General features: G+C 45.4%; 1 protein-coding gene across 2 annotated transcripts in view; it reads left to right on the top strand.

Moving 5' to 3' along the window:
* FBXO21 (F-box protein 21) overlaps window positions 1-24,670 on the top strand; it is a 230,963-nt gene that overhangs the window by 64,738 nt on the left and 141,555 nt on the right. For both annotated transcript variants that reach the window (XM_086943268.1, XM_086943267.1), the window contains exon 5: window positions 1,184-1,330. In XM_086943268.1, coding sequence (XP_086799394.1) covers window positions 1,184-1,330 — 147 coding nt within the window. The remainder of the gene's footprint in view (window positions 1-1,183; window positions 1,331-24,670) is intronic.

The following is a 24,670-nucleotide window of genomic DNA, read 5'->3' as shown; positions in this document are numbered from 1 at the left end:
GTATCGTTTTCTATATGTTTGAAAATAATTGCCCTTAGCTTCTATGTGTTTATGTTTTTAAATTCTATTATTTAGTTTCTTTATCAAGTTATATTTGTTAGGAGGCATTACAACATATACACACGTGAGTGTATTCAACATCCATGTGGCTGCACTCAAAGCAAGGCTACCACTCAGCAATAGGCTTCAGCTGTGATTTACAAATGAAGCCATACTCAGTAGTTCTCCTAGTGCATTCTGGTCAGTGTGGACCATCGTTTGCAAATTGCAGTTCCTCTAGTGGATGCCCAGACCCATGTATTTCGCTTGACATGAGCTCTTTGGTTGAGCACCTTAGGTATTGAGCACCAAATTGAGCACCAAATGTATTTTCAGTATAACCTTGAACGACCAATGCCTTTCTAACTGTCAAACAAACTGCATGTTACTGCAAGAGTCATCCCCCTCTGTTGCAACTATTGGCCCCGGGAACCATTTTATGCAAATCAATCTCCATATGACCGCATTCAAACCAAGATTGGCACTCACCAATATTCTTTTAGCTGTGTGTTTCTTGTTTCACTAGAAACTCACAGCTGAAGGCTATTGGTGAATACCATTCTTGTTTTCAGTGCTGCCACATAGAGACTGAGATATTTTTGTAGATCGATACACTCAGTAATACAATACTACCTACCTACGATGTAATGTCACGTGGTATACTTTCCTGCAATGTACTGATTCCAATGTCGATCCAATGCAGTGGGAGCAGATCACTTTCTTGAATATATCATGGTTCAGCTGTTTTCTCAAGTCAGGGCTAAGCCAGTTTGAGAAAGTTGTGCGTCAAAACTTTATGATCTTACGTCCATGTGTTTATAAATTAATCTAGTTTGTGCAATATGTCTTTATAATTATACAGCACAAGTTGCACACAGAGGCAGGTGCAGTGCCTAGTTCACAGAACCACAACCAGATCAAAAACAGCGCAAGCATCATAGGCGCACACTCTTGCCTTCCTCTCCCCCTTTCTCTTTCCCCTTCATGCCCACTCAATGTAAAGAGCCCAATGGTTGCTTAGTCTATCACAGAGGATGTTCCATAGTGTCTAAATGTAATCTGTGTCCACCTTTTTTAAGTTAACAATTTGTAGTTTCTGTGGGGTCCTTTTTCATTTCTGTCTTTCTACTTTCCTTGGATGCAGGTGCTGTTTTGATCGACCAATATTGTAACCCTTTGTCTGATGTGTCTCTGGAAAGTGTCTCTGCCCAGATCAACGACATCCTTGACAAAGTTAAAAAGGTCCTGCGGATGAAAAACAGCCGCCACCCAAGTTTGTTAGCAGCAACAGGTGCGCATATGTTTTCTGTTCCACTAACTGCTTAATTATAATCTGTCACAATAGGTGTGTTTAGTTGCATGCTTCTCTGATGGTTACTTTTATTTCTTTACGCATAAGAGAACAAAACTCAACTCTTAACTAGCGCACAATCCAAAATGATTGACTTTTATGTTCTTTTGGGAGTTAAAGGATCATTTAGTGCCTGTTAAAGGGGTTAATTGATAGCACCGCAGTAGTAACCTTATTCCCTGATGACCCAGAAAAGTAAACATATGGTCTTTTGTAGAAGAATTACACTTAGTGCCAGTAAATAATATAACTTTTGTTTTTAGTTATTTAAAAACCAAATCATTTTAAGATAAAAACATCAAAAATCTTTCTTAAAGTAGGACATGAAGTGCAGTAGATCTATGCAAGATGCAATGTGCCATCTGGAGGAATCTCAACAGTTGGGTGTTGAGACTTAAATGCAGTTTGGACAGAATTGGTAAATCCCACCCGTCTGTGCATCTGAAATTCTAAATACAGACAGAGCATTCTTGTTCAAAACTTTATAAGCGACCTTCCGGAATTAAAAAGATCTAGCAATTAACTGGACTGGACTGGACGTAGACATGTTTCTATAGCAATTTGACATTGCCTAATTCCTAATGAACGAACTACAGGAATTAGCCAAAATTGCTTAAACTCCTTCCGTTTGTTACAGGTACAGACTACATGCAGCAATGATTCAAGTTTGTAATCACAGTCTGCAGTTCAAGGCGCTTGCGCCTCTCAGTAGTCTGTATGTGTAGGCTTGTAATAGTATAATGTCACATCTTAGCCTGACTAGATCTTTTTTCATTTCGAGGCTGATATGGCTAGATAAATGTGCTTCTTTCCTTTTGGACTGGAAGAGGGCGATACTCAATTTTGCGTGGGCCTTTGCTGAAAGCTCCTGTCATCAGCGGATTTCAATCTGCCCTTTTTAGTGAGTATCTTAGCACATAGTTTTGGTGGCAGTTTCAGGTCAATTATGTCTTGGATGCCCAAGCGTTGATTGAGTTCATCGCTTATGCTCTCCATGCAAGCTTACCATCCTTCATACTTGACCATATTGGCTCCCTCAACGAGCCAGGCGGACAGCCTTAAGTTTAATATAATAACTTAAGAATCTTGTTTTCCCCATAGTTGCTTGCTTAAGTTGAATTCTAGGCCAGTTTGCAAGGGTGCATTCTGCAACTGGAATAGTCTTCTGTAACAGCGGCACTCAGCCTTGTCCAGCCAAGAGCCTAAACTGTCTTTAAAGATTAAGGAACCATATGACTGAGTTGAAATTAATTTGGCATCAATGACTCTGCAAATTGGAGTCCGGTCAGGACCTGTCATTTGTTTTAGCAACTTCTGAGGGCTGATGATCATTGCAACCGACATTTCTTTCATCACCTCAAGTTAAACACGGTGTGAGCCACATTGAAATTGATGGCAAGATATTTCCTGCAGGCTACCTGCTCAATATGTAACTTCACAAGTTGACCTCGCACACCAAAAACAATATAATGAACACGATGTTAGTGCTTGGTAAACATTTGTTTTGTGACAAAGATGGAATCCAATAGTTCTCCCAAGAAAATTCCAAGTCAATTTTCTTCGTTTTATTCTTTCTTTTATTATTCAAAATTCGCAGATAAAAATAGCCAACGCGTTTCGTCCGAAACCGGACTTCTTCAGGGCTACATTTAAAAAAGATACAAAAGTATATATAAGTATGTGTATAAATACAAAAGTACGTGCACAGATAGATAAACCATACAATTTAAGCACAGAGAAACATTTATAATACACCAGACAATTTGAAATGTACAATATACAAGAAAGAGGACTTGGATCGAATTTGTCTAAATTCCAGGGAGAACATATATTGTCACCAAAATTATTCAAGAGATCAGACAGTATGATGTATATAGAGTATTATTAACCTAACCATTTTAGAAAGGGATTGCAAAGGAAAGTGACTACCGAAGTCTAACTTGGGTACACATTTTAATATTTACATTGTAACTTTTATGCATAGATGTTTTAAATACCTTAACGCAGTGTATCTTTATGCTACACGTCCCATCCGTCCTGAAAGATGTCTGATCAAATGGGGTTCTATAAGTAAATATATCCATATTTTAATGAGCATAGTCATATTTATGCACCTATATTGACAAAAAAGCCATTGGTATCTACACAACTTAAAAACAGTTTTAGTGAGAGCCGAGTCATTATCTAATTATTGTGCCCAATCTATAGTGCTATTTATAAGAATATACCTTTTTTAAGAAACATTTGAAAGGCCAAGAAGGACCTCCCTAGTTAAAAACCCTAAAGTTTATATTTGGGTTAAAGAACGTTGTGGATCACAGAGATGGATAATGAAAACTTACTTTAATTGTATAGTTGGCTGGTCAAGCAAATCTTATATCGTCCGTTAGTTATATTCCAGTTGGAAAAGAGAAGAATAAAGTATAAGCCTGAAAGAGGGATTTGTGAAAGATTATAGTGAGAAGTAAGAGCCTATGTGTATTGACAACAGAAACAACAATTGTTAATGATTAGATAGTTGCTTTATGACAGAATACCTTTCTATACTAATGTGAGTCAGTAGACAGAGACTGTCAAATTAAATGCCTTTCTATGCCCATCATCACTGTAGTCCATATCTAGACATATACGATGTTCGGCACTTTATGATGGTAAAAGAGTTCCCATAATTAAGGATAGACATAAGATTTCTTAAATCCCTAAGATTTGTTAGCTTTCGGTATTCTGTAAGACTGAAGAAAATACGTGTGAATTGATGAAACAATCACGTCATGTTGGAAATTATGTTAAGAGGAACTGTCCCTTGACACATAAAGAAAGTGGCAAACAGAATCAAATAAGCCGACTATGTGAAGTGATCGTCAAAAGATAACTTCCAACTGGTCACACAGTATGTCATGTACGAGCCTATCTAAAGGGCTTGAAAAAACGAGAAAACGAGCCCGCCATCTTAGCCTGTTAGCCCGCATGGTCAATTCGCTATGCAAGTCCATATAAAATGCATATTATTATTAAATTAAACCCACTGAGATAGAGTAACAAACAGAGGGTTGTGTAAAAAGGTTGTCTAAATAGACAATTAGGGACCCATATAACATATTCCTAGGGACTCACCATGTATTCGGCGTCGTCGTCTCGTACGTGTGCGGTCGTCTGGTCTGTCGGTGAATAATAAAGGCATTTTCCGGAGGGTATATATATCCTCCGGAATTGTATAATTATCAATTAAGAACACTAATTAGGGCAATCAGAAAAGGCGCGCAGCCCCTGGCGACGTAAAAGTCAATGCAGACTTGGCCGCCATCTTAGTCTAGTCAAGTGGTAACGGGAAAAATCCCGAAATTAAACAGAAGAAAGGGCTTTTTTTGTCATTTATGCGAAAAGACAAGATTATACATTGGCAGTTAATAGTGCTCGAGATGGATACGGTTAAAAATCGTACAGTTATAATTGGTAAAGAGCCTTATTATGGAGTATGTGTGAACGGTAAAGCACATACAGTAAAGCCCCAAAAGGCATTTATGCGGGCGGACATCTTGTGCAGGTTAAAACTAGGCATAAAAAGCCATCTACACATAATCACTCAATGTTAAGCATATCGTATTAAGGCTTACAATTATGTACTACCGTGATATAAGTAATTTGAGACAAAGATACACGCAATTAAATATTTTACACATAATTTTCAAAAGTCCCCAAATTGTTAACATTATGTCACGTTTTGAGGAATCGTTGCTCATCTCAAGTATTAACGCTTATCTATGAGTAACGCACATAAGATTATGGTCACAGACCAGGCATGTATGTTGGCCAACAGTCTGAAAAATAAAACATAACGCTATACACGAAGTCAGGTGACAGTTTAGGGAGAGTGCACTCCATGTTATTCAAAAATAGTCATCACGTCTATTCCCATTTATATGTGAGCGTAGTCTGATTAATGTAGCTGTACATCATGAATATGATCATGGTCACCAACATGGTCAATATATTAGCCAGCTGGCTAGGTTTTGGATCATGGCATTATAAACACATGTACAAGTTGAACACATCCAGTTACTGGACAGTAGATTTGAGGAATAATAACAAAAATGTTAAGTCTCGATTCAAAGAAATTGCTCAACAAGTAGCTCACATCAATTACCCAAATGTGATACTGGAGCAATAGTGTGATAAGAAAGTCTTTTTGGAGAGATAACTTCAGTAAATACACAAAGTTCTTACTTTGTTGTTGAATTTAAACAAAAATACGACTAAGGGCAGATGCAGATGGTCTTATGTGGAGATAAAAAACCCAATGACATACAGGTCAAGTCTTTAAGGTATTAGTAGGAGACCGTCAAAGGGATTTCTGGGTCAGCAGTGATTTTGCTAGGAAACCTCACAAAGTTGAAAAAAGGGAATAGATGAATCATAAAAAGTGATGGAATTCATTATTTACATTTAATCCCTGATCTACAGCTCTCAATCTACATATCCAGCGGGCCTCAAGTTGTCTGAGACATGTGATCCTGTCACCACCACGTTTTCCTGGCGCCACCCTGTCAATTGCATGGAATTTGATGTCTTTTTCGTCCGGGTGGTTGCCTGTGATGTGTTGTGCCACTGGGCTACGAAGATCAATATGTGCCTGGTCCAACGTAAATTTGGTTTTCTTGACCTTCTCCCTCCCATACACCATTATTTTTGTGTTTGAGGTATTGATGGTGATCTTGTTTTTATTGCAGTAGAGATTGAAGGCATTCAACTCACAATCTTTGCAGACCAACAGCAGTGTGGTTGAATAAAATTGTGTTTTCTGCATATTGTAAACCTTGAAAATGAAATCCCGCAATCAAAGGTGAAAATGCGTACACTCCTATTAGGGCACCATTTAAGTCAGCCAAATAAAGATTACATAATCGGGGGGAGCCTCTATATATACCTATGTTGGCTCTTTGTTTGGCCAGATCTTTTGCAACATCACTCTGTTACAGGGACTTTGACTCTTACACCGGCCTTAAATTATAGGCTCATGGTATCAATCAACAATGTAGCAAGAATGCCCCAATTCAGGACTTTATCAAAGGCGGAGGTGTAGTTAATAACAGCTGCGTAAATAGTTGGCACTTGTTTTTTATTTACTCTTAAATCAAAGAAGAGAGAATCACTGGGTAATCGTCCGTGCTACAGCCATGTCTAAGACCTTACTGTGTTATCAGTGTTAATGCATTGGCTGTGGCTCATTCTTCTAGCTCTAAGGTAAGAGCTTTTGCAAAGCAATTCCAGTCTACATAACGCAGAGCGATTAGCCTAAAATTGAATGGCTAATTAGCTATCAGGAACCTCATTTGTGATGATGCATTTACTCGAACAGCGGGCATATAAAACTAATCAATTCTCGTGCGCATTTTAATATTCTAGCTGGTATACCATTATGCCCTGATACTACAACTGAACGAAGGGAGGTGATGAATGGTTGCACTTTGCCCATATCGTTTTTTTTAGCCTCCCATTCAGCCTGGGTGCCTGCAGGGGACACCTTGCACAGGGCATGGTCTCGTCAAACGGGCTTGCTGTATTTTTAACATATAGACTTGTATTGTATTTTATCCAATTTGCTGCTGATATGAAAGACTGTACTTTCAAAGTGTTCCTTTCTGATCTCTTCTGCACCAGTCTCCAGAATTTATCGGAATTTCTTAGTTTTGAAGCCTTGTGAAGTTCTACCCACTGTTTTTCTTCATTCAGTTTGCGGAGTTCCTATGTCTTTGCTCTGTTGGCCTCTCTTGCATTTCTTATATCCTTGACAAAGGCACCCAAGTTATTGTTAATATGGCTCCTTCTCAGCAGATTGTTTTAACTTCCGTTTGATCATTCTTAGTTCCGTTGGTGAATGAGGAAAAGGGCGTTCTTTATTTGGACCAAACGTGGGTGTATTGCGAAAATGTAATTAATAGCTTCATCATTGGGGTATGTCAATGCAGCGGAGAGGAAACTTGGTTACGCAATTCAGCCTTCCATTGATATATCGGAGATCTATTTAATTTAATGGAGACAGTTCACATCTTCCTGAAAGTCTATCATTTAAGCCAGATATCAAATGGGCATGCTCTTCGAGAGAGACAACAACTAATCTGGCCAGGAATCTCTTGAAAGTGACTCACTTGGTTGAAGTTCTGAGCAGAAACCCTGGCTTTGTTAATTAGTGAGGAGCAATTTTGTGAGCTAAATGTACATACTGGTGTATTCGCTAGGGTACTTCCTCCATTTAAAATTCTAAGACCTAACTGATTGGGGGGGGGGGAGGGGGGTAGCAAACCTTTTCCCTGCAGGGTCCTTCTTGGTTTTGTTGGGGAGAAATTTTGGGACAGAGCCATTCATCCACCTCCTCTTGAATCCAGATTGTGGGCTTGGCTGATTCTAGAAGGAACATGTTAAAATCTCCTGCAAGCAACCACATTGCCTTCAGATATTGCTGTCTTTCAATGTTTATTGTTTTTAAGACACCAACGACAGCAGTTCTTTTCGTTGGTTGTTTAGGTTGAACGTAAATGCACCCTATGATGACTAGTGATTTTTCCCTGTTGTTTTTGTCAATGGGCGGTGCTAGGTTTATGAATATGTAAGTTCCAGTCACTCACTAGTTCTACTACGTTTGTCATCAAGGCTTTCTGAAAAAGAATTGAAACTCCACCCGAAGGGTGGCCTCCTTTAGAAAAGGGTTCAGCTGGTGAGTGAAGTTCAAGGTGGTCGGGTCATACAATTTCTGCTAAATGCCAGTTTTTTTTAAGGCAAATTATATCACTGTTACTGATGTCCTTGGTTAGATCATTGTGGTAGATAAAGTGTTTAGGCCACTGACATTCTAAGAGCAAAACCTCATAGTTGTATAGTGTGTTAGAGATTAGTTTTTTGGGGTCTTTTTTCTGTGTTTCTCATGTGTTGTTCATTACTAATTTCCTGCCATCCTGCATTCCCTTGCATCATTAGAAACTCCTTTATGATCTGCATAAGATCATCACCCAGCCTCTTGTTTCCAGCCCTTTTGAATAAAGGAGAACTGATGCCCTCTGAGGCAGCCTGAGATGTTGTGTTATGGCCCTCATAGAACCAACGCCATCTTTTATCATGGACACGTTTTCTTAAGTTGCCTTCCCCTTCACACAACCTTTCACGCACATTTGCGTGCGGGACAATGTTGGATTAGTTTCTCTGAAACTGCTTCGCTTACAGATCCTACTTCTCCTAACATTATCATTATTCCTACAACAACACTTACAAGGTCTCGACACACATTGTGCAAATGTCGTTCTATTTTACATCCACGGGGCGACATGGCTATCTATAGACCAAAACAATGCTGGTGTGCACAGGACTCTCAAGGATGCTTTTCTTCATAAACAACCTGCCATTTCTGAGTTTAGACAGAAGAGCGATTTGCTGATCTTGATTAGGTCTCTACACCCTGACGCTTTGGCCCAGCAGCTTGCTGACTTCTTCTCGTAAGGGTGTCCAGCTCGTGACCAAGACAGGGACTTACATTCTTTCCCATCAGGTAACCAGGGGATGGATCATCTAGTACAGGGATTGTTGGCTGTACATATGCACTCCCACTTTAGACACTTATGTTAGGGACTGCATAGTCAGAGTACAACCAATTCTCTATATTGTATTGGATGCCTGCTGTGTTACCACCATGGTGGAACTTTTTATTCTGTTTACCATACTGTTGCTCTTAGTAACTTTCATTTGCTTCTGTCTATTGATCATTGCAACAAATATATTTTATACAAGAATCACACTGATTCAATAAATATCAAATGTCTCTCTGTATATGATTCTCCGAGAGTACTAGAGCACAAGTGTCTGAGTAAACAGGTTCTATGTCTGCAACCACTCTTCCTGAAGGACCAGGATTGTCATGTTCAGTAGTTGCCAGAAACCATTTGCTGCCCGACAAGGTTTAGTGGAGCTTTTGGTGGCACGGTGAGCTAGCTTGTCTATAGGGAAGTATATCCTGAGGGGGCGCATAGAATCAGTCTTGCACCATCCCAAAGTTTATGCTGTCCACAAATGCACAGTTTCTGGCGTGAGGTGACAACTACACAACAATGTCTTCACATAAATCCAAGGGTATCTTGAAGGAGACTGTTGCCTGATTGCAATACCCCATTGAACCAGCACATTTTATTCACTCCTCGATGTCTCTTGTCATCTCTGGATGACTAAACTGTACTTGGGTAGCTTTTCTTGGATAGTCGCGAGTACCATGGGTATCTAGTGACTGCATGATATTTATTTGTATATCTAGCTTATCCACGTGCTTTAGCAATGCTTGGCCAATTGGTGTGAGAGCTTTATCCTTTGCATTCCATAATACAAAACAATTTTTATCCTGTTCTCCGTCCCAGCTAAACTTTTGGTATGTGAAGAGTAGTTTTGAATATGGTGTACTCTTTAGTGTGTTGTTTAATGCAGGGCTGAAAGCTGGGTTTTCATCTGAGCCAAGGGTGTTAGTAATTCTTTCCCTCCGACCCTCTTTGTCTTATATGCATATTGGGATATAGGTCTGCATGTGGTCCTTATTCAGCATGTTGACTGGGTACAATATTCTGAGAATCTCCTCTTCCTTAATGTATTGATCCTCAATATTTCCATGAAACTTTTCAGTATTGGTATTTGATTTACAGGGAGTCATTTCCCTCTTGTTTATGCTTGACTTCAGGGGGGAAATGACTCGCTGTCACTTATAATGGTGATGGCCTCCCACACAATTTGCGACGTTAGAATGTTTGCCTTATCAGTATTTGGAGATGCCAATCCCGAGGCTTGGCTGAAGCTCGTTGGCATAGGTGACTGAACATTAATAATGTTTTTTTCCGTGACTATCTGGATTTTAGGGCTGAGGGGCCATGGTGGCTTTACTGGATGATGATCCAGCAAAAGATCTTTATCGCATATTTCCCTGTGCATGCCACTGTCAAACGGAGCCATTGGTGAGGCCGCCTCCTCCTGGCCTTACTTTGGTGCTTTATATAACCTTTTGTTCTGTTTGTTCATGTAACTTTTTTTGGGAGTACTGTTCCTGATGTCATTCACAGGAGTCTTGCATGCGCCGTTTTTTTTCTTTTCTACTTTATTTAGCCCCCATATCTGGCCAGTCATCTAGTGGGAGAGGTGCATCCTGCTTATCTATTCTCGGGTGGTGACAAGGTGCAGGTTGACTCGTCGGAGAGACAACGCCTTCCCCTGCAGGTTTCTGCTCGATTTTTAGTTTTTAGTACTTTTTTATACCTTCATTTGCTGCAGCGTACTTAGCAGATGGTCGTATGAGCGTCATTTGGCTGCCATACCTAGAGGGTCTGACTTCCCAGTTTCTTCTTAGGTCTTAACGTGGGCCTCATGGCTCGCACCTGTAGGAGCAGGTGGCCCTAGTGGACAGACTAATAAACATGAATTCTATAGATACTCCTGTAAAAATAATTCACAGTCTTCAAAGGAAAAAAAAAACACTTTTATTTACACCAGACACGGATATCTCTTGCCTTGTCAGAAAATATCCTGAATACAAGTTTTTATAAATTCAAACATTTGTCTTCAAGAAGGTGCCCCGGGAGGAAGGGTAAGGTAAGTGTAAAATTGAGCTAAGGTAAGTGGAAAAAGGATGGAGGGCAATGACCAATATAAACATCAAAATCACTTCGAGAGTGCCAATCCGGCCTCTAACATGGCCAAACTTTAGAACACCATATTACATGAGCACATAGGAATCTTAATACTGTTGTCCATGATGGTGAAGAGGGTAAGTAGCTGTCAACGTTTCGACCCTGGGGGCTATATGTAGATACTTGTGGTTCTTACATTAGGGTCTTCATCAGGACAAGGAGTGGGACAACTGCGATAAAGGGACCACTATTAGCGAAACAGGTGATATTAAAATAATTGAATTATAGGTCAACTAGTACGAAAGGCTAAATTACTCCACAACCACCAAGGGAAAACGGTGGTAAGTAGAATGGGCCCAGAGGGTCCAACTGCAAAAGGGGACCTTTAGTGGTGTCTGAAAATACATGTGAAAAAGCATGTGAGAGAAAATTATTTAATCTAATGCGCTGGTGATTTGCAGCTGAAGCTACAGGCAATTGCGTAAATGGCCCCCAGACACAGTGACAGATCACTTACTTGTCAATGCTCAAGGCTTCTAAACATGGGATCAATACTTTCAGGATTCCCAAATAGCTAAAAAATAATCGAGAGACAACCAGTAGTTTAGTATCCCCTACCCAGCATGAGGGAAACATTAAATAAAGGATAAGATCTAGTGCACTTGGGATTTGTGGCCGGAAGAACTAGCAAATAAGTAAGTGGCCCCAAGAAACTGTGACAAGTCACTTACGGGTGATAATTCAAGGCTGTTGAACATGGGATTAAGACTTTCAAGATTCCCAGGTTGCTAAAGAAGAGGAGAGACAACCGGTAGTTAAAAATCAGCTCCCCAACCGAATATGGACATTAATATACAATGGACAACTACCCCGAAGCCTCGGTGTGTGAACATACCTTCAAACAAGCACTGGCGTTGCCAATAGGTCTCGCATTAGGAAAGTGTGGGCTATTGGTATTGTAAATGACAATTATTTTTTTAATATGTGTTGGCACTGAAAATATATAAATTAATAGCATTGTTATTTACAAAGCCAATAGCTTACACTTTTCTAATGCGAGTCCTATTGGCTATGGGAATGCTTGTTGTTAGCCAGCAAGGACAGTGCTGTTGTGGTGCTGAGTGATGCTGTTATGGTGCTGAGTGATGTGGTGGTGTCCGTGAGTGATGTGGTGGTGTCCGTGAGTGATGTGGTGGTGTCCGTGAGTGATGTGGTGGTGTCCGTGAGTGATGTGGTGGTGTCCGTGAGTGATGTGGTGGTGTCCCAGAGTGATGTGGTGGTGTCCGTGAGTGATGTGGTGGTGTCCGTGAGTGATGTGGTGGTGTCCGTGAGTGATGTGGTGGTGTCTGTGAGTGATGTGGTGGTGTCTGTGAGTGATGTGGTGGTGTCCGTGAGTGATGTGGTGGTGTCCCAGAGTGGTGTGGTGGTGTCCCTTAGTGGTGTGGTGGTGTCCCTTAGTGGTGTGGTGGTGTCCCTTAGTGGTGTGGTGGTGTCCCTTAGTGGTGTGGTGGTGTCCCTTAGTGGTGTGGTGGTGTCCCCGAGTGCTGTGTTGGTGTCCCTAAGGGCTGTGGTGGTGTCCCTGAGTGCCGTGTTGGTGTCCCTGAGGGCTGTGGTGGTGTCCCTGAAGGCTGTGGTGGTGTCCCTGAGGGCTGTGGTGGTGTCCCTGAGTGGTGTGGTGGTGTCCCTGAGGGCTGTGGTGGTGTCCCTGAGTGGTGTGGTGGTGTCCCTGAGTGGTGTGGTGGTGTCCCTGAGTAGTGTGGTGGTGTCCCTGAGTGATGATGTGGTGGTGTCCCTGAGTGATGTAGTGGTGTCCCAGAGTGATGTGAGGCTACCCTCTCCTCGTTTTGTAATAACACCAAATCTTCTCAGACACCCTCAGCAGTGGCATAATAAGAATCTTCCTATGTACTTACTATCTTGCCCCTAAAGACAGATTAAGGGCACGCCATCTCTTCTTCTAATTTTAACTTAAATGGCGTAGGGCTGCCTATATTCCAGAATTTAGCTTTTGTGTGGGTGTCTGCAAAAAACAACGTGAACTAATACACATCTATCCTAGTGTATAGAGATTTGAATCTGTACATATTTAATTGCAGGGCGTGAAATAAGCTACATTCGAGGTTGCTCAGGATGGGTGGTAAGAGTAGAATTTTTGTTTCTAAAATAAAATGTACATTTAGGACAAACAATCGGGCTCCCCGCTTTATAGCCATCATAGTGTGAAACATTTGTAAGCAAACGGTGTTTTCATCCCCAATACAGGTGTGTAGATTCTGCGACGGGCCGGTGGTACCTGTGATAATTAACTCACTAGAAGAGTGAAAGGGCCACGGGCACAGAACATCCGAAATCCACATGTGTATTGTATTTCTTAGTTCAAATTGTGGTATAGCATTCCGTGTGGTTAAGCGAAGCTTCAAAGCGCTTGAAGACACAACAGTATATAGAGAGAGGAGCTTGTGCATCTGTACGTAGTTGCGGCGGATGGGGAAGGCGGGTTAGGGGGCCGCGGATGCTTGATTCCGGTCTGGGAAAGATATGGCTGTTGTAGTTCGGACTGGACTGTTCCCATGGGGCACAGGGTCAGAGCTGATTTGCATAAAGCCATTATCTGACCCAGGGTGGTGTGGAGTGCAAAAAACGATGGATTTAGGCCCAGATCCTTGTACTGGGGTAAATGTAAGACATTGATCTACATTCTGTCCATCAAATTGTTTTTTGTAATTTTCCACGCGACACCCTCAGCACTGAAAACACCCCGAAGACAACATTTGCAGCGCTATTAATCAACACGAGAACGTGTGAAATTTTGAGCCGTCTTGCTATAATGTCTTCAGTTTTGTGAAGCCAGCTGCTATGGGTGACGCTGATAATCACGCGCTGTACTATACTTTTTTTATAATGTTGTTCTTTTCTAAAAAGTATACAGTATATATTAGCAATTATGCACCATCAGAATTTAGAGGAATTAGTGCCTGTGAGTGGTGTGTGCCCCGGGATCTCTCTGACTGTGAGTAGAGTCTGGAAGGCATGCTTGTGCGCTGAGATATGCACAGACACCATATAGCGCTATTTGTGCAAGCAAATATTGGTGCAAACGCTGCAAGAGACCCGGACAGGCAACTGACGCTGAGGAGGGGGCAGGTGGGCATGAACTCAGACATGCCAGGGAGAGGGACTGTGGAGGAGAAGAACCGGAGAAATAACAAAGAGCGATTGCACATCAGAAAAGGGGGGGGCTGCGGAACAAAGTAATATAGATATGCATATTGAACGAGCAGACAGCGTACATATGGACCGTTGATCAACATGTATACACTGGCAGAGAGAGGCGAATGATTAGCCAGAGCAAAATAAAGAGGTATTGATGTATGGTAGTAGGGACTGACAGGTGGATGAATCAATGGAAAGAGAGAATGGCAGAAGTGCGGATAGATGTACAGACAAATGGATGGATGGAAAGTTGCACATAAATGGACGTACAGAAGAAGGTACAGATGGAAGAGAGAACGGGCAGACAGATGGACGGGTGGATGGATAGCTGTATCCATATGGTTGGTTGGGTGGCCGGATGGACAGATGGCAGGATAAAGGGCGAGATAAATGAAAGTTAAGCGATAGGGAGCCAGCGATGCGGAGACTGATAGAGGGCGGTGGCAGGGAGGTACGCGTGTGTTTGTGTGTGTGTAGGGGGTCCTCGCCAGGGAGAAAGGTAATGACGTGAAGAAAGTGTGACCAGAGGGAGATCACAGGAGAGTGTGTGTACGTGGTGTGGAGTGATGTCGATAAAGAGAGGGGGTACGGATGTGCACCGTTAGAGAGCTGTGATGTGCGGTTGGAGAGAGGTGGTGAAGAGTGATGGGGGGTGAGGGCTGAGTGGGAGGCCGAGGGTAAGGGCAAATGGAGGCAGCTGGAGAGAAAGTATTGCAGTGCAGATGGAGAGGAGGGAAACTAGGTGGGCAAAGAGAGAGAAGAACAGTGGAGGGAGGATAGCTAAGGTGAGGGTAACTGGTGCTGCAGGAGTGGAGCGGGAGCTGGAGGTCGTAGAGAGGAGGGGCTTCAGGTGGAGGAGGGTTCCTGGTGGAGTAGGGATGTGCCTGTTTCGAGGCAGAAGGGAACCGGTGGAGGGGTGGAGTGTGCAGGTGGAGGAGAAGAGGGGCCTCAGACGGAGCAGGGTTACAGGTGGAGTAGAGGGGATTCACTTGTTGGGAGGCAGAAGGAAGCATGTGGAGAGATGGAGGGGTGCCGTGTGCAGGTGGAGGGGTGGAGGGATGGAAGGGTGGAGTGTGCAAGTGGAGGGATAGAGAGGTAGAGTGTGCAGGAGTAGGGGAGAGTGCCGGTGCGTGGGAACAGGTCAATTAGGGGGAGAGGCAGAGTAGAGGCTAGGTCAGACGTTGAGAAGCAGGAAGGTACGGGTGGAAGGGGTTGTGTGGGTGGAGCAGGAATACGGGTGTAGTAGACAAATGTGCTGGTGAGGGGGCTCAAGTGGAGCGGGGGTGCGCATGGAGTAGAGAGGGTACAGGGTGAGGAACGTAGGCACATAGGTGGAGGGCGGATATGGAGCAGACACAGGTGGAGGAGTGACCAGATCAAGCTAAAGTAAAGGTAGTGGTAAAGTGAAGGAAGCGGTGCAGGAGAAGAGTGAGGGTGGCAGCGGCAGACTAACCCCTCCGCGCCGGGGTGTTGTGGCGAGATGTCCCAGGTGCCTTGTTCTGCGCCCTGCCTTACTGCTAAGCTCTCCGCAGGAGCTCCACTCAGCTCTGATCTTATCAGCTGGAGCTGCAGGGAGCTTGCACCGCCGCCAGAAGGTGGGGAGTAGAGCGAGAGGTCACTCCTAGACTTGGTGCTTCTGCACTCCTGCCGGGGGTAGAGCCGTCCCAAGTGTGAGACGGAGGCAAGCTCACACCGCACTCTCCACCGGGAGCATAGCGAGCAGAGACTGGCTGTAGCACTAAGCACAGCGCGCAGAGACACCCCGAAGCGGCGGTATATGGGCAAGCAAGCAGATAATCTGCTCGAGGAGGCCAGCCGATAGAGGGAAAATGCCTGCATCGCACCACGCATTCCACCCTGGGGAGGTAGCCGAGAAGCGGGGGGGGCAACATGGAAGTGGCAGCCGCCGATCCCTGGGAACAGACCAGGACGCCAAAGAGTCCACTGTTTCCTGGGGCTCCAGGGAGGCTCTCCAGACATCGTTTCTCTGCTAGGGCAGCAACTCCTCTATGTGTCGCGGTGGTGCGGGCCTGGTTAGATTCATCCAGGCAGTCAGAGTTCGCATTAGGCCCGTATTGCTCTCAGGGTCGATACGCCATCAACAGTCCGATAAAATGCGCATGAGTAAAGTGAAAAGAAAGGGTCCATGTTATACTGGTTTATATATTACACCGACACACGTGACGAATGCCGTGTAAAGATTAAATATGGTGACCAAATGTGTTCAGAGCTTTCTCTCCTGGCTGAGTGCCACTCAAGCCTTGTTACTTCGACTCCACAGCAATAAAACACAGCTTTGTTATTTCTGCGCTGTTTTACTCTCAAACTAGCGGCGGCGCGGCCCTTTCCGTGTCTCCTAGCACTGTATGCACATCTAATGCATGCACAATTGTCCCGTTGATCTAAGTAGGAATTTACTTTCTACAAAGGTGTTCTATTAATGCACGGATGAAAATCAGTCCTGTATGATAGTTAGGCACCCGGAGGAGACTGCAAACGCTGGGGCATTACACAGCATTTGGAGCAGAACGCAGAATATGACTTGTTTCACCGGTGATCTTTGGAAGTGCGTCGTGCACGTGCTTTGTGCACTTCGTTAGTTTAACGCGTGCAGACCGGGGTGAATCAAGTTAAAACATCACTGTGAACGGCGGAGATCAAGGCGGTATCAAAACACTGGCAGCATGGCATTGTGGTCCAGTGAGCAGATGCCGTTGTCACTTAGAAGCATGCTACATGTGTGTTTCTTGTGCAAACTAGTGCCCAGTGGCGGCGTCTGCCCGCTGTGCTTGAGGAGTGCTGCTCAGCTTGTGAGGCTGTGGGAGGGGGCTGCCAAAGCTACAACAAGCACATGAAAAGAAGAAAAAGATGCGAGCACAGTGTGAGGGGGCAACGCAGGGGGCAGGATTACAAACGCCACGGGAGAGGGGAGCAATTGGAGTGCGGCGGAAGCATCAAAGGGCTGGGAATGGAGGGGAGGTGCTGGAGCTGGGGAACAGATGGCCGTGAAAGTTTATGGCCCAAAAGCGCGTGCCTGTGGCCACGTGAACTTGAAGAAAAACGCACGAAAAAACCCGTGGTTTCACGAGGATTTTGAGCACTTGAATTCTCGCCATTTCCCATTCCTTCGGAATGTAAAAGACGAGACCTAAAAAGAAGAGGAAGCGGCTTGCATCCATTCGTAGCAGTTCAGGACGGAGCACTGAGGCAGCCGCCTAATAAAGGGAAGATGGAAACGTACACGTGGTACGCTCCGGACGGCAGCAGCTGAATGCTGCTACCCTGGACCTAAGTTATCGACTGGAAACGTCACCCGTCAGTGGGAGAATCATGGATAACTTGGTCTGCTCCCACAAGAGGTCCATGAAGGGATGTCTCGCCTGCTCGTATAAAGAGGCTAATCCGAAGTGACACCTGTATTGTGATGAACGGGTTACTGTGAAACATTTATGTTTAAGCAGGGTACGTTTATAAACACAATTTCAACAATTGTACTGATCAGTCAGACTACAATCTGCAAATGCTTGAATTTGTGAAAACTTGTATTCATGATATTTTCTGACTACGCAAGAGATATCCGTGTCTGGTGTAAATAAATGTGTTTATTTTAATTTTTTCCTTTGAAGACTGTGAATTATTTTTACAGGTATATCTAAAGAATTCAATGTTTATTAGTCTGTCCACTAGGGCCAATTGGCACATGTACCGCAGTCTACCAGGACCTAGTGATTAAGCTGGGTTAACTCCTTGTATTGTAACTCCTGTAGGAGCAGAGCACTTCTTGTGCGCATCTTAAAATAGAGGGATTACATTTTTATATACTAGCTTTGATTTGCAATTCCAGACTGCCCATGGTTGGTCCACAGGGATGCAGAAAGCTACAAGCACCCTTACTTTTTATTACTACAATTTGATTAATGATTTGAATTTAAAAAAAATTGAATTTAAAAACATTTGTATAGCGCGCTTCTACCACGCGGTTTCTTGGCGCTTTTGGATTGCGAGGAGACAACAGGAGCAGAGGGAGTATAGACAGCGTGAGCTCGGGAGAAGAGCAGGGTTTTAAGACCTTTCCGGAACTCAGTGTAAGAAGGTGTCATGCGGAGCTCCGCAGGAAGGGAGTTCCAAAACACAGGAGCGAGAACCGCAAATTTTGTTCCGCCAGCCTTTTTCTTTCTGAATCGGTGAGTGGTTAGGAGTGCCTGATGGGTGAAGCGAAGCTCTCTGCCCGGTGTGTAAGGCTTAATAACGGAGCAAATGAACTCCGGGCGGTGCCCATTGTGGCCTGAAAAGTGAGGCAGCCAAGCTTGAACAAGGCTCGCTCTTTCACCGGCAGCCAGTGCAGTGCCTGCAGTAGAGGAGTGGGACGATGGAATTTAGGCAGCCCATGGATCAGGCGGGCAGCCTGGTTCTGCACTAGCTGCAGACGGTGAATGGCGTAGGCTGGAGCGCCGTTATAGATGATGTTGCCATAATCAAGGAGCGAGAGCACCATGGCCATTACTATGATCTTTCGGGCCGGTAGGGAGAAAAAACGGGAGATCTTCCTAATGGTTCTGAGGGAGAAAAAACAGGAGGAGACAACCGAATTAACCTGTGAGTGGACAGAGAGTGAAGGATTAAGGAGGATACCGAGGGTTTTGACCTTGGGAACAGGGAGCGGGGGGGCACCAAGTGAAAGAGGCCAGTGAGAAGGAGACCAGGGACTGCAACCACCTCCGGTCAAGACTAGCTCCGTCTTGTCCGGATTGAGTTTGAGGTGGTTGCAGTTCATCCAATCCTGGATGAACAACATAACAGATTGAACGTTCTGGGAAGATGAGGGGGAATGAGAAAGGTTGAAAATTAGCTGGCGGTCATCGGCGTAATTGAACACCGTGACCTTAAGCTGCTGTAACATAAAAATAAGGGGGTAGATGTATAAATTAAACAAAAGAGGGGAAAGTGAGGAACCTTGGGGGACCCCGCACACAACCTTACGGGAGGCAGCAGTGAAACCAGCAAGGTGGACCGCCTGGGCCCTATCGCTCAGGAAGGACTCAAGCCAAGCGAGGGCTAGGCCCTCTATGCCCGCCGCCCTGACACGGGTGAGGAGGATGGAGTGGTCCACCGTGTCAAAAGCGGCGGACAGGTCTAAAAGAATGAGGGCCTGCGGAAGGTTGATGTCCATGCCCTCGCGGAGGCTGTCCATCACTGAGATCACCACCTTCTCCGTGGAGTGGAGGGGGCGGAAGCCCGCCTGCCGAGGGGAGAGGCAGTGATTGGTTTCCACATAGGTGCTCAGGGTGCTGGTTACATGAGTTTCTAAGACCTTACCCAGGTAAGGCAGGAGGGAGATGGGACGGTAGTTGGAAGGGGATGAAGGGTCGGCACCGGCCTTTTTTAAGATGGGGATGACAGCCGCGAATTTGTGGGCAGTGGGAACCACTCCGTTACTGAGTGAGTCATTCAGAAGTGTGAGGGGTGGAGTTGGACAAGCTAGGAAGATTTCTCTCAGGATGTGAGCAGGGGCAAAGTCCAGGGGGGAACCTGACTTCACCTTTTGAAGCGGAGGGAGAAGCGTGGCTTTGGTCAGGGGGGGAACGGAGGTGAGTTTGGAAGTGGCAGCAGGTGGGGAGGGGTTAATGAATGTGGGGGATGGGAGGGGGATATTGGCCTTGATCTTTGCAACCTTATCAACGAAGAAATCGTTGAGCGAGTCGCAGAGAGGTTGGGAGGGGGGGATCGAAGCCGTGGCTCTGTTAGATGAGGCAAGCTCGTGCACCGTAGCGAAGATTTCTTTGGATTGTGACTCCGCTGACAGTATCCTATCGGAGTAGAACATGGTCTTGGCATCGAGGATGATTTAGCATGGTACCCAACATCTGTGACTCAATTGCTCTTTCTCACTCCTGGCCAGCCATTTCACACTTCCCAGTGAGCTTCTTGTGCGCGTCTTAAAATAGAGGTATTACATTTTGTATCCTAGTTTTGTTTTGTTATATCACCTCTGTTTGGTTCCGTCATATTTTACCAGTTGGTGTCCAGTTGTAATGCCAAACCTCCCCTGGTTGTTTCACAGGGATGCAGAAAGCGACAAGCCACCTTACTTTTTAATACAACAATTTGATCAATTAATTAGTTAACCTGGTCCCCGACATCTGTCACTCAGTTGCTCTCCCTCACTCCTGTTCAGCCATTTCACACTTCCCAGTAAGGATAGTGCTGAATAGTTGCCAAAGGATTGCCAGGGGAAAAGCTTACAAGCAGACAGGTAGACTCACTGTGTATAGCTGTGATTAAACGATATGGAGAGCTGGCGTGAAATGGACTGTTGAAGAGCAATGAGCTGCAAGTTGATAGACCCAGGCAGAGGCAAATGTGGGGGGACATTAAAGACAGTAAAGGTGGGCCCCCTCCAGCCAACAAGCCACACCGATCTAACATTGGCCGCTCCGTCCGCTGCGGGTTGCCCCTTAGTGCCTATGCACTTACCGCTGGAACTCGCAGAAAAGGCCAGTCACTCCAATGACCTCATCTGCCTTGGGAGCTCTGCCACAGCCACTGCTGCAGGGGTCTCTGTGTCCGGGAACCAGGCTGTATGAAGGCTGTGGGCTGTTGTCATTGCTTGTAGCGGAGGTCTGATGTTTTTTGCCACGTCCTCCGCATCTCCCCTACGCTAGGCTCGACCACACCCTGCGCTCACATTGCTCGCCCATATCTGGACCGCTGAGTGCCAGTACTGGTGGTGGTTATTTACTGAAGTGCTTACTTGTACGACTTTGATCGGGTAGGAATAAAGTAACTGTACTAAGCAAGACTGAAGTGTAAGCAGGAGTTTCTTGATCATTAGGAGCTTAGAATAGGCAGGTGATGATGGTACACCTTGTCCATTCTTTTTTCTTTATTTATAGATTCTTTTCTATAGTTAATAAATATGTTGGCTCCCGGATTCTCATCTATGGTTTGTCGACTCTTCCCATATTACACTTATTTTATTTTTCATTTTTTGGGATGTGCTTAGAGCATGTTTGGACTGATGTATGTGAATTAATAGAAACCATATTGGAGGAAACCAAATCAAGGAAAACCAATTTTAAGGAAAGACAGTTTTAAGAAAATACAAATTAATTGAAAATGAATGGAAACTGTTTAAAGGAAAGAGAATTTTAAGTTAAAATCCAAAATTATATTAAACTTGGGTGGAGTTTAGGACCAGTGAGGGTTTTTGGGTTCAGTTATGTCTAATGTTTAGGGGTGGTCAGGAGTTTTTATGTGTCAGGAATGGGTGGAGGTCAGGCACAGAAAGTAGATTTTAGGGTTTAACTATGGGTAGACTTTAGAAGTGGTGGTATCGGGAATGGGTGGAGTTTAGAGGTTTAGTGGTAGTGAGTGGTTTATAGGGATTTGCAATGAGCAGAGTTTAGGGTTGTGAGGATTTTTTTAAGACACTGGGGTGGATGAAGTGCAGGGGTGTTGAGGGATTTTGGGGTTTGTGAATGCATTACGTTTATGGCTGGCGAGGGTTTCTAAGGTTCAATGATGGCTAGAAGTTAGGGGAGGAGAAGAGTTTATAGAGTTCAGAATTGGCTGGAGTTTAGGCAGGTGAAGTGTTTTAAGATTCAGGGACGGGTGAAGCTTGAATGTAGAAAAAGGGTTTTGAGTTCAAGAATGGGTAGAGTTTAGGGGTGGTGAGGGTTTTAAGAGTCATGGATGGCTGGTGGTTAATGGTGGTTAGGCTTTTTTAGGGATCATGGATGGTTGGAGCCAGGTTGTGGTAAGCGGTTTAAGCAGTCAGAGAGAGGTGGGTAATTGGTGTAAAAAGGGGGTTTTAGGGTTCCGGAATGAGTGGCGTTTAGAGGTAGTGAGGGGTTTTGCAGTTCAGAGACTGGTGAAGTGTTGGAGTTGAAAGGGCATTTAGGATTCAGGGTTGGGTGCAGCCATTGTATTTACGGTTTAAAAAATAACCATGCAGTCAAGCTGCAACTCTTGTTGAGGATTGGACTAAGTCATGGATGCCAGAGTGGGTCCTGTCGTTGTGGTTCGCAGAGGCACTGGCCCACCGATCTCTGGCGCCCAGACCACCACCAGGAGCACCTCACTGGCCAAGCATTGCCAGGATCTTCAGTTTCAAGGACAGAGACGCTATCCTGCAAGCGGCCCGGTCCCAGGCAGCCCTGACCTACCCAAGTCACAACATAATGATTTTTCCAGAATACACCAGGGAAGTCCTGGCCCAACGACAATCTTACATGGAGGTCAAGTAGAATCTGCGCGACCTCAACCTCCAATACAGTCTGCTTTTCCCGGCCCGTCTTCGGGTCATCATCTTTGAAACACCCGAATCGACCTGGATCTGGCGCACGGAGGAGTGCCCGCTTGGATCCTGTGTGGCTGCCCTCCCTCCGCATTTCCAATCCGGGTTGGCTCCGTCTGCAGGCTCCAGGTCCTGGAGACGCGCACCAGCGCACCCAGGGCTGTGGGTCTGCCTCACCGGAGACCGCTTGCCGCAACCTCGAGGACACGCCTGATCTGCTGCTGGCACCCTGCAACATGCCCGATCTGTGGAGAGACCCTTGGCCGGGTGCGGCCCTCCTGCTCCCCCCCAGAAGTGGGATCCACAGACACCGATCTTTCCCATAGTCCGACCATTTAAGCCATGCAGCCAAGAGCTTGGCAGGCCTTATGCAGGGGAGATCTCGGCCAGGAAGCTGGGCTGTAGGGTCAACAAGAGTCGGTGTATACAGCTGGATTCAGCTAATATAATGTGTATATCCTGATGAATGGAGGGGCCCACCACGCAGCTTCACACTAAGCTCTTTAGTTTTGTTTTGTTGTATTACTTGAACTGTTACCAGGGTGACAGATGCTTCCTTTCTTGAAGTATAGAGCGGGGGTGGGATGGGGGAGGGTCCGGGAGCATTGTCCCAAGTTATGGTTCATCTACGTTCGACGACCACAGCACTCAATCCCTCACTCGCAGCATGCATGCGCGTGGCTCAGGCGCCAGCCAACCAAATCCCTTCACATGCTGCTCTGCTGTCCAGCCGGGCCCTCCAGTCTGGCAGCACCAAATGTCCCTTCGGTTACCTCCTGTTTCTACGACGCAAGCACTACATAAGGGTGAATCCCTCCGACTCCTGTCTTGGAATGTTCATGGCCTCCTAGACAGGGTCAAATGCACAGCAGTCCTGATATATGCCCACAGACATGCCCCAACGACCTCTTACTCCAAGAAACACACCTCGTTGGTATTCACTGCCCCTTCCTCGCGAGGTACCGGTTAGACAGAGCCTGGCATGCAGGCTTTGAACGGGCCTCGCTGGGTTAGCAATCCTACTTTGGTGCACCTTTCATTTCACACCCACCAATGTGGTCAGAGACACTCAAGGCCATTTTGTGATCCTGACTGGGACACTGGGAGGGATGGCCACCAATCTAGTGTCACTCTATGTGCCACCAGCTACCTTAGTAACCACCTTGAAAACCATCAGCGACATCCTATCCTCCCTCCCCCTGGGATTGACTGTGATTGTTGGGGACTTCAACGTGGTCATGCGGCCAGACCTTGACACCACAGGCGCACCCTCCTCAACCAGATCCCTATTTGCCAGGAGACTGACAGAGTGGATGACAAACCTAGGCCTAAGAGAGGTCTGGAGGACATGGAACTCTAGAACCACCCAGTACACACACACACACCTCTGCGGCACACCACTTGAACGCATAAATTGACCTGATCTACATGCCTGCTCTGGACTGTCACAAGGTTTCCAGCATTAGCATCCTCCCCAGCAGCCTCTCAAACCACTTGCTGCTTCTTCTCAGCCTAGGAGACCGTGCAGACATGCTACACCCCATCTGGAGACTGAATGCTTGGTTCCTCCACGATGGCGAATTTCTGAAGGCGATAGGAGATGAACTCTGGCAGTACTTCCTAGCTAACCATAACATGGTCCCCTCCTCGGGCACCCTTTGTAAGGCCGGGAAGGCTACCTTTCATGGCTTTGCCAGGGGCCAGCTTAAGGCCAAGCAACAGGCACAGCTGGCTTACCCTCCTCGAGGCCCAGGCAGCCCGCTTGGAGCAGACCTCACCCACAGCAGCGGGCGAAAAGGGGGAGCGACTGCTCTCGCTTTTGAGAGATGAAATTGAGCAACTTTCACTGGACTCAGCGAAGCTGCTATGGAGGTCTTCGGTCGCCTGCATATATTGTTGGGGGGACAAGAACGGGAGAATACTTCACAGGGTGGCTTCATACCCAATGGTGAACCGTATAGTCCCTGAGATCCAAGATCTAACAGGCGTGACTCGTCATACCCCAGTCTCCATAGCCAAGGACTTCGCCGACTAATACTCCCTGCTTCACTCCCCAGCCAGTCCAGATACCTCTGCCCTGGCATTGTCCGAGCTGGGAACAATCCAACTTTCCTGGCTGTACGA

This window comes from Lissotriton vulgaris, chromosome 11 (assembly GCF_964263255.1).
Source record: "Lissotriton vulgaris chromosome 11, aLisVul1.2, whole genome shotgun sequence".
Lineage (NCBI taxonomy): Eukaryota > Metazoa > Chordata > Amphibia > Caudata > Salamandridae > Lissotriton > Lissotriton vulgaris.
This window is presented reverse-complemented; position numbering and strand designations above follow the sequence as displayed.